This window comes from Perca flavescens, chromosome 13 (genome assembly GCF_004354835.1).
Source record: "Perca flavescens isolate YP-PL-M2 chromosome 13, PFLA_1.0, whole genome shotgun sequence".
In the NCBI taxonomy this organism is placed as follows: domain Eukaryota; kingdom Metazoa; phylum Chordata; class Actinopteri; order Perciformes; family Percidae; genus Perca; species Perca flavescens.
Window position 1 is genome coordinate 718,662 of NC_041343.1, and position 10,946 is coordinate 729,607.

A 10,946-nucleotide genomic window follows, 5' to 3' on the forward strand; every position below is an offset into this window, starting at 1 on the left:
TGTGTGTCGGCCCGCACCCACGAAGCTCCGACCTGCAGAGGAGCAGAAGCCGCACCTTCGCCAAAATGAAGACTGAAAAACAGAACTATTTTGGTACATTTACTCGCCACGTGGCAGATAGCCATACATATAGATTTTATTTATTAATTATATATTATTTAAATGTAATATTTAGTGTTAAATAATTGTAAAATGTAGTACAGAGTCTCTAGTCTGAGAACTTACGTGTCACAAATGGCAATTCCACAACTGTACATCAGCGTGAAAGACGACATACCAAAGGAGATCAAAGACATATTGTGGATATTTAAAATGTCTTCCAGTTCCAGTGTTAAATATTCTTTAGAAATAAAAGTGTATTGATCTTTGAAAAGGTGTACCTGTAGTATTATTATTATTATTATTATGACATTATCATTATATTAGATGCAAATGGTCTCTCGATGACAATATTATCGTTTATCGCAATAATTTCTGGGACAATTTATCGTCCAGCAAAATTTGTTATCGTGACAGGCCTACTTACACATTCAGTCGGTCCGTGATCGTCTGCTGCTTTCTCTCGCTGTTTCAGTACAGCCGCCGTGTTTCTTTTCTTTACAAATACTGTTTCATGTTGTCATACTTCCACAAGAAGCTGCTGCTCACTCTGTATAAAGTATGAACAATGCATATTCTCCATGTTGGCATCAATTAATCTGTGATTGACCTCAAGGTCTGTTAAAGACAGCCGTGAACGCTCATCTATCTGAATGACTTCATCCTGACTCCACCTAGTCTCTCCTCCTCAGCCTGACTCCACCTAGTCTCTCCTCCTCATCCTGACTCCACCTAGTCTCTCCTCCTCAGCCTGACTCCACCTAGTCTCTCCTCCTCATCCTGACTCCACCTAGTCTCTCCTCCTCAGCCTGACTCCACCTAGTCTCTCCTCCTCAGCCTGACCTAGTCTCTCCTCCTCAGCCTGACCTAGTCTCTCCTCCTCAGCCTGACTCCACCTAGTCTCTCCTCCTCAGCCTGACCTAGTCTCTCCTCCTCAGCCTGACTCCACCTAGTCTCTCCTCCTCAGCCTGACTCCACCTAGTCTCTCCTCCTCAGCCTGACTCCACCTAGTCTCTCCTCCTCAGCCTGACCTAGTCTCTCCTCCTCAGCCTGACTCCACCTAGTCTCTCCTCCTCAGCCTGACCTAGTCTCTCCTCCTCAGCCTGACTCCACCTAGTCTCTCCTCCTCAGCCTGACCTAGTCTCTCCTCCTCAGCCTGACCTAGTCTCTCCTCCTCATCCTGACTCCACCTAGTCTCTCCTCCTCAGTCTGACCTAGTCTCTCCTCCTCAGCCTGACTTGGCCTTCGTGAAACGCACCAATCCAGGCTGTGCAGATTAGACTAAGTCAAGCCTGGCTTTATTAATTCTGCTTTTGTCAAACAGCCCCCAGGTTCCTGCAGCATGTCCAACACCACACTCAAAACATTTCATTTAGCACACAAACAATTTTGGTGTATTTTTTGTGTAATTCAGTCATGTTTTTCCTGTACCACATACGTCTGATAAAGGAGACACAGGTGGGATGGTCCATTTCCTCAGGGATCACAGTTTAATTGGTTTCATTTGAAAAACAAGGGAAAATAAAGTCAATCCCAGACTAAAGATAAATAAATAGAAAACTGTAAGGTTACCTTTTAATGTTTCTCTTTAACTCTTTTGAATAAACTGTTGTTTCCCTTTGATGAAACCTCTACACTGAACAATACTGAAACAAAGGACCATTGGGCAGCCAAATATCAACTCAAAATAAAATCAATGAGACAATCACATGCACCACTCCATAGTCCCACTCATGTGCTAACTATTGTTGCTGCCTCCGTTCTCTACGATCTTGCGCTTCTTCTCCTCTGTTGAGGCTTTGAAGACATTGGCTCTGTAGTACTGCAGCTCTTTGATGCTCTCCTGGATGTCATCCAACGCTCTGAAGGACAACACACACACTTTATTCTCTCTCTCTCTTTCTCTCTCTCTCTCTCAATTGACAGCAACAAAGGTAAAGTAAAATCCAATATCCATCCTTTACATGATTATGATAATGTATTTACCTGTGGGCTGCTTTCTTGTTGGGCACCATCTTGTATTCGTCTGGAAACCACCGCCTGAAAGCATTTAGAGAACAAAAACAAAGCCACTTTTACCTAATAATGCCATTCTATCTCTCACTTGTTCTGATGTACTGTTAAGTGGAGACTATCGGTAGGATAGAAACCCTACTCAGCACTGCAATATTAAAACATGCAAACCGATGAAAGGCAGAGAAGATCATTAGTGGGGCCTGAGTAAATAAAGCCCTAATGAGCAGAGCCAGCAGAGTGCCCACTAGGAAGACACTAGGAAAACTAAGTAGAGGACAGGTGAGAGATAATGTGCTACACTGGCCTGCTGAGCTCCTTGATGGTGCTGACATCAATGATCCTGTAGTGCAGGTGGTACATAAACTGGGGCATGTACTTGTCCAGGAACCTCTTGTCTGCATGCACAGAGTTCCCTACAGGAAGAGGGATCAAAGCATATGAGTGTAGGAGCCAGGGGACCCAGCCCTGCAGCAGATATTAGACAGGAACTCACCAGCAAGAGGACACTGTCCCGGCGGGGTGTGCTGTCTGACGAAGGACAGGAACTCGTACTCTGCTTGTTCCAGGCTGATTTTACTGTCCTGTACAGCCTGCGTCAGTCCTGACTGAAACACAAATGTAAACATCTCTCACACACCACTTTAAAAGGATACTTTGACATTTTGGATAATATACTTCTTGGCTTTCTTGCCAGTGATGAGAAGATGGACACCACTCTCATAGGTGTATGTTAAAGGTGGAGCTTTCAGTGCTAGTCAGCAAAATGCATTGTGTCTATCTTAAGCTCTAACAAATGTGTTTAATGCATTTCCTTCCTCCAAAAATATTTGCAAAGCCTATTATATATGCACTTTAAATCCACCATTGTTTATGTCCAAGATCACTTGCTAGCAATATTCTTCTTCTCTTCCTTTGCCGGCACATTTGCAACAGCTTGGTGCATTACCACTAGAGGTGGGAGAAAAAAATCCATACAGTATAGCTTTGTGATATTTTCTGTGGCAATACTGTATCAATACACGGACACCATGTATCAATGTTTTATTATATAAATTGTACATGATAAAAAAACTTTTTGGTACTAGAATAATCAAATCAATTGCTTTTTCAGTCCACTAGATGGTGCAGCTGAGTTTTTGTTTTTCTGGTGAGGTCAGTTGAGGTGACCGTCAGCGTGAAAAACACAAAGTTTTCCTTTGGGGACATCATTTCAAGTTGGAAAAAAGGTAATCAATCACAAGATTTCTAAAATCTGATCAATATCATAGATCAGTGGAACAGTGTGAAACACCATTGGTAGGAATTAGGGTTCTAAACCAGGACTAAACCAGCTGCCGTAGTCAGCTTCGCTGCTGTGCATTATGGGATGAGGACAAGTTTGCACTTTTGCAACATCGCTTAACGGCAACTCGCAGACAAACTTGGAGTTGTGAAAAGGTGCGGCGCCTCATTGAAATTTGGTCTGATGACCATATTAGGTCCCAACTTTGGACAAGAAAGAGCAGTTGAGGAAACAGGTGATCAGTGAAGGCTATTAGAAGCACTTTTCCGGTGATCACTAGCTGTAAACGATGTAATTGTGACGTGAGCATAGGCCTGTCACGATAACAAATTTTGCTGGACGATAAATTGTCCCAGAAATTATTGCGATAAACGATAATATTGTCATCGAGAGACCATTTGCATCTAATATAATGATAATGTCATAATAATAATAATAATACTACAGGTACACCTTTTCAAAGATCAATACACTTTTATTTCTAAAGAATATTTAACACTGGAACTGGAAGACATTTTAAATATCCACAATATGTCTTTGATCTCCTTTGGTATGTCGTCTTTCACGCTGATGTACAGTTGTGGAATTGCCATTTGTGACACGTAAGTTCTCAGACTAGAGACTCTGTACTACATTTTACAATTATTTAACACTAAATATTACATTTAAATAATATATAATTAATAAATAAAATCTATATGTATGGCTATCTGCCACGTGGCGAGTAAATGTACCAAAATAGTTCTGTTTTTCAGTCTTCATTTTGGCGAAGGTGCGGCTTCTGCTCCTCTGCAGGTCGGAGCTTCGTGGGTGCGGGCCGACACACACACACACACACACACACACACACGCGCCAACTCTGACATACTTTCCACACTCCGTGTCCGCGGACAGCTGTAGGCTTGTACCGTTAATGTTCTGTGCATTGTCGGACACATGCAGCCACTTTCCTGAAACCGCTCGCGAGACTGACGAGTCTACAGCGGGCGTGTATGTCCGAGCCTAGTACCCTATATGTATCTAGTACCCTATATGTATCTAGTACCCTATATGTATCTAGTACCCTATGTGTATCTAGTACCCTATGTGTATCTAGTACCCTATATGTATCTAGTACCCTATATGTATCTAGTACCCTATGTGTATCTAGTACCCTATATGTATCTAGTACCCTATGTGTATCTAGTACCCTATATGTATCTAGTACCCTATATGTATCTAGTACCCTATATGTATCTAGTACCCTATGTGTATCTAGTACCCTATATGTATCTAGTACCCTATGTGTATCTAGTACCCTATATGTATCTAGTACCCTATATGTATCTAGTACCCTATGTGTATCTAGTACCCTATGTGTATCTAGTACCCTATGTGTATCTAGTACCCTATATGTATCTAGTACCCTATGTGTATCTAGTACCCTATATGTATCTAGTACCCTATATGTATCTAGTACCCTATATGTATCTAGTACCCTATGTGTATCTAGTACCCTATGTGTATCTAGTACCCTATATGTATCTAGTACCCTATATGTATCTAGTACCCTATATGTATCTAGTACCCTATGTGTATCTAGTACCCTATATGTATCTAGTACCCTATATGTATCTAGTACCCTATGTGTATGTCCGAGCCCGTCTCCACAGTCTCCACCGGCAGGTTGTCAGCTGTGTGGTTTGGAATGAAAGGGAGAAAACGGGACGCCGAGTAACACGGTGGATGTCGCTCATATACTTTTTTTTTTTTGACGGCGCCTTAACTGCAAAGTGCTGCAGGAAACCCTGCTCCAACTCTCTCTCTCTCTCCGCCTGGAGTAGTCTACCGCCCACACAAAGACCATGCGACTGACAAGAGGGTTCACTCCTCGTTACGCTAAGGAACCGAGAGTGTTCCTCCAGTCTCTCTGGTAGAGAGAGACGAGGAAAACAAACAAGCATGCAAATGGAAATTATCGCGGCCGGAAAAATTATCGAGCTCATTTTTTTTTTATCATGCGATAACTCGATTTATTGACTATCGCGACAGGCCTACGTGAGCAACTTGTCTGAAAGTTGTAAGTCTTCTGGTAGCTGTGCCATGAGAAATCTCAATCATTCCCAATCTTACAGAGACAGAGAGTGTAGGTATATGTAAGGAGATAACATGGGCACAGGCTAATTATTGCTAACTAACATGCTAGTTAACATTAGTAATTAAACCTAAACAGCTCATGTAAGTCGAAACTGCCTGCGAGCTTCTCCTGTACTATACGGTAATTCCTCTACTATGTGACACAATTGTTAGCCTATTTTTACAAAACCGTTTGCTACGAGCCATAACGTGAGCTACAAGGTAATGGAGCCTTTTATACATTGTCGTGTTTCTTTAGAAATAAACAATGGACAAATAGAGTCTTTAAACACTTCAGATGTAAAGCTATTCGCTGTCAAAGTGACGTCAAAATGAATGCTAGTCAGTGGAATGCTAACGGGAGGTGATACCTTTGTAGCATCAAAATGGCGCCATAGGAGGTTTGAGTTCTGAAGCGAAGCTTACCCCCCTTGGCTGCGACACACTTTAGGGCCCCACTGACTTGTGTTGTCACCATGACAACTAACAACAATCGCCCTTTTGTTTTTGTTCATCAAATGAACACGGCTCAATGGCCTTTCTAGCCATTCTACTTCTACGGGTCGGAGTTAAGCCCAAAAACAATGTCCTAAAATTGTTTTTGGCTCCATCAACTGGCCAAAAACACTCGCAAAGGATTTATTTAGGATGTGGAGTCATATGGTAAGACATAGCCACCAAATATTTTATGTTCCACTTAATACAAATGTGTGTTTGTGTTAACCACAACAAAATGAAGAAACCAAGAAAACAACACAAGTATATATATACAAGTTTTAAAAATACCAATCAGCCAATCGAGTTGCTTCAGCTTCCCTAGTTCGGACTGTTACCACTCTGTATTAGCCGTGCAACCCACTCGAAACCTGAACATGGTGTGTCTTTGCATTCTACTCATTGCAGGCTGAGGTAGTCGCCTCTCAACATGAGTACACTGGCATACAAGACAGATGGATGGATGGACAGACAGATAAACAAGTCCTTTTTACTGTGATAGAGTGTTGCGCTGCTCTCTGCTGTCAAAGCCAGTGTTTTCCTGTCAGTTCTAACGGGTAGAATACTTACTTACTTAGAATACTACATTTGACAACACTGACTGGGGTGTGACCAAAAGTGCTAAATGGTTCACTTGCAACTCAGAGGGCTGTGCAAACATCATTTTTTGCCCTATAGGTAAGCTATGGATTTTTCTTCCAAGCCCCTGACCACAAAGACAGCTTACCTTCCCATGATGCTCTTTACACCAGTCGGACATCCCTTCCAGCAGCTCGGTTGGCTGCTTAATTATCAAGTTGGGCCCCTGCCGACAGAGAACCGGGAGTTGATTTAACAAGACATTCAAAACGGAAGTGGCAGTCCAATTTTGTTGATGTTCATATTACCTCAGCCAAAATGTTGAGGTCAGAGTCTGTTATAATGCATGCCATTTCAATGATCTGGTCCTTCTCAATGTCCAGACCCGTCATCTAAAAAGCACACACTTTGACTTAGTTCTCACACTACACTACAGTTACACTACAGTATATTCAACATCGCTGAAATTTATTGATCAATAGAATGTACTTCAAAATAGCAAATATTACACTTCATAATGTTTTGTATGCATAACACGGTTGTATTATTGTACACATTAGCTACATCAGTAGTAGCAGTTACCTTATGTAAGTCATTCCTACATTTTTAAACTTAAGAGCAAAATGTGCTCCCTGGGGAAAAAAAGTTACCGTAAAGCCCTGTTCATTTTAAAGCCCCCTGAATGCATTATATTCCATTATATTTTGAATTGTTACCCGCTTTCACCATACATTTTTGCCTAAAAATGTATCAGAATGCAGGAAATGAAGTCTTTGACGCTCAAGATTTCCTAAGGGAGAACCCCCAAACTCCCCACCTAATATGTCTGCCCTAAAGGCCCATTCTGAGCTAATAATGATAATAAATAACAAAAGCTTAAACTTCCTACAGAAGTCCACTGGGGACCAACTGCAATCATTAGATCGGAGGAAAGTTATTTAGTTAGGTTTGATGCTCACAGTGATTTTACATTTATTGGGCCTGGGTGCTGCGCATAAGCATAAGCCCTGAGAATAATTGTAAATTAAATACATAAATAGTATTTTGTAGCAGTATGCCTGCTTCTATCATTTTGCATGGAGGCAGCATATAATAATCCTGTAACCATCAACTGTGCCATTTAGACAATCTCTGGAGCAGGCACACATTACAGGGTCACATAATGTTGACTTTGGATGTTGATTGTAAGGGCCGGAGAGACATAGGCTAAATCTAAGTGGAGCCATACAAGTATGGAAAGAAAGGCTACTAGAATTCTGCAGGCTTGTTTACGGAATTTGTCAGTAATATTTTATGAACTGGAGTCATTGTGTACAGATGTGAGTATTTATAAGCAGATGATACACATTTTTAAGAGGCCTGCAACACTGATGATGGCTGTTATTTTGTACTGCCTTGCATCAGAACTACAGTGAACTGAACGCAAAGCATTACGCAGCTGTTCTCAAGGCAGGCACCAAGCTCAGCATTGGTCAGGTCCAACTTTGGCAAACTGGCTAACATGTAACCTTAATAGCCCACCCCCATACTTTAACTGCTAACATTAGGGGGTTTAACATTAGCAAAAGGCAGAATATCCGGTCGTTCTCACTCACTCACTCTCACACACACACACACACACACACACACACACACACACACACACACACACACACACACACTTAACTTAACTTACACTAACAATCATCAGCATGCTTTCGGTTAACGTCACCTCTGGTTAGCTTGTTGCAGTATCAGCTAGCTAATGTTAGCAAAGTTAAAAACAGTACCGTTAGCCCTTTTAGCCACTTGAGTCAACTAACGTTACCGTTAACACAGACAGAAGCACATGTTAGCCCTGTGACTTGCCTCCAGGTCCACCCAAACCATTCTCTGAGACATCCCGATGGACGACATGCTTATCGTTCTGGACACCTGGACGTGAAAAGTTGAACCGAATCTAGAAGTGAATGGGTTGATAAGGCTTAACGGTACGTTTTTCTGCACACTGCTGCAGTGTGAGTGAGACGGTGCCTTGCTGCGGCGGAGGACGGGCTGTCTCCTCCTGCAAACAAACTGCGAACTAACGGGGAGAGCCCATGCTGAAGATCGCGAACAACACACTTGCATCCTGGGCAACATGATTCTTCTTTATGGTTTATTGGCGGTTGGCAAACCAACTTATAGGTGCATTACCGCCACCAAGTGGACTGGAGTGGGAACAAGCGATAAATGCAGATAAAAACTAGATTCTCTTTGCTAAATCAATTTCTCTTAGAAAATTAATAATGTTGTAATATGCGCCTGACAGTGAAAAGTTGTGGTGGTTTGCAGCGGCAGCTCGCCCATAGAGGGCGCTGGGGCGCCGACCTCCTGCCAATCTGCCTGCCTGTTATTCATTTTTTATTTTTTTTTTATTTTTATAATGTCTCATTTTGAAAAAATAATCTGTGTCAAGTACATGCTAATAATGTTTTTAAAATGTTTGAGAATGTGTTTAGAACTCTCCAGAATGATATTTGCATTCACTTCCACGCAGGGTTCGGAATGACTTAGGACTCTTGGTGGGTTCCCTAAAATGTAATTAAAAAAATACTGAAGACTACCTTGCTACACTATATACTGCAGGCAAAATTATATTGACATATTTTGAAGGTGGGATAATGGTCTTGTTTTTCATGGTTTGGGCTAGTCCCAGTATTGTAGTGGTGTCTGGAGAAGTGGATTGGCTATAATCTAACAGGTAACCCTCTAATTCTGGAGCAACAAAGTTACAGCACCTTATATAAATCCCTGACATGACAAAGTGGATAACAGTCATTCTTTCCTTGAGCAAGGAAGTTAACTAAGTTACCTAAATCCACCAGGTGTACTCATTATGGCAGCACCATGCACCTTCAAAGGGTTTGAGCAAATACAAATGGCATTTCTCATCCCTTATGTTAATGGAATTTGTAAAACAACTAGCCGCTGGATTGACTAATAATGATGTCTATAAAGACTGTACCTACATTAGATGGTTTACTTTGTTTTAAACTAGTCAATCTATAACCTGAACTAAAATCTTTAGGGACACGTTTAAAAAAAAAAAAAGTAAGATATTCTAACATGACATTAAAATGACAATAATCCAATAGTAACCACATTATTCAAAATTAACATGTTAAGTGACCAGACACATATTTTATTTATTTAACAACTTCATCAGGTTAGTGTTAACTGGGGTTGGAGAGGTGCTGACGTGTAAGGTGAGCGTATTGTGTCACTTCCGGTGTTCCTGTGTTAACAAACACTAGTTTGCTGCTCTGGCAAAAACTTACTGAACTCTGCTTTACTGTTTAAATTAGCGGCTATTTGCCTGGATTGCATTTGAATTACAATTGTTTTACTCAAGCACTTATACTTAGCTTCACTTACAGTGACTGACTCGCTGAATTTACAATTGTTAAAACGCTGTTAGCTACTTTAGCTTAGCCATTAGCAATGGCTTATTCCTCTCCCTCTCCTGCTCTTTCTTGCTCTGTGTGTCAAATGTTTAGTTATTCCTCTGCCTCCTTTAGTGATAATGATACATGTAATGAATGTAATATATTCGCTGCTCTGGAGGCAAGGCTTAGTGAATTTGAGTCACGGCTCCGCACCATGGAATCAGAATTGTATGCTTCCGTAGCTAGCCAGCACCATGTAGTTAATGCGGACCACCATACTGTAGCTTCTGTAGCTTCTTTAACTTCTGCTAGCTGTCCCCCGGCAGACCCCGAGCAGCCGGGCGAGTGGGTGACTGTCCGAGGGAAGCGTAGCGTTAGATCTAAACCAGGGAGTGCACATGATGACGGTAGCTCTAAACCGGAGTGTCTTCGCCTCTCCAACAGTTTCTCCCTACTCAGTGATACACCCGCTGAGAAGCCAATTCTGGTTATTGGGAGCTCTATACTGCGATATGTGAAGCCGGGCGGGCCCCAGCGGCTACAGTACCCTACGGTCATATGTGTCCCCGGGCCTAGAGTGGGCGATATAGAAACCCACCTAGAGCTGCTGGCTAAAAAGAACCGTAAATACAGTAAGATCATACTTCACGTAGGGGGTAATGGTCGTAAATCGGAGATCACTCAAATTAATGTTGAGTCACTTTGTGCATACGCAAAGACAATGTCGGACTCAGTAGTTTTCTCTGGACCCCTGCCAAACCTGACCAATGATGAAATGTACAGTCGTACGTCATCCTTCCACCGCTGGTTGTCGGGGTGGTGCCCAGCTAACGATGTGGGCTATGTGAATAACTGGGGGGCGTTCTGGGGAAAGCCTGGTCTGATGGAGAGAGACGGCATTCATCCCACCTGGGACGGAGCCGCTCTCATATCAAACAATCTGACCGAGTTTA

At 42.1% G+C, this 10,946-nt stretch overlaps 1 protein-coding gene across 1 annotated transcript; it reads right to left on the reverse strand.

The window, feature by feature from the left end:
• Positions 1 to 1,561: 1,561 nt before the first annotated feature.
• smfn (small fragment nuclease) lies at positions 1,562 to 8,730 on the reverse strand. Its single transcript, XM_028595394.1, has 7 exons — positions 8,435 to 8,730; positions 6,895 to 6,978; positions 6,735 to 6,812; positions 2,609 to 2,720; positions 2,420 to 2,528; positions 2,086 to 2,139; positions 1,562 to 1,961 (listed from the first exon to the last, which is right to left on the reverse strand). The coding sequence occupies exons 1-7, from the start codon at positions 8,705 to 8,707 to the stop codon at positions 1,838 to 1,840; spliced, it is 834 nt and encodes a 277-aa protein (XP_028451195.1). The 5' UTR covers positions 8,708 to 8,730; the 3' UTR covers positions 1,562 to 1,837.
• Between the last annotated feature and the right edge of the window lie 2,216 nt (positions 8,731 to 10,946).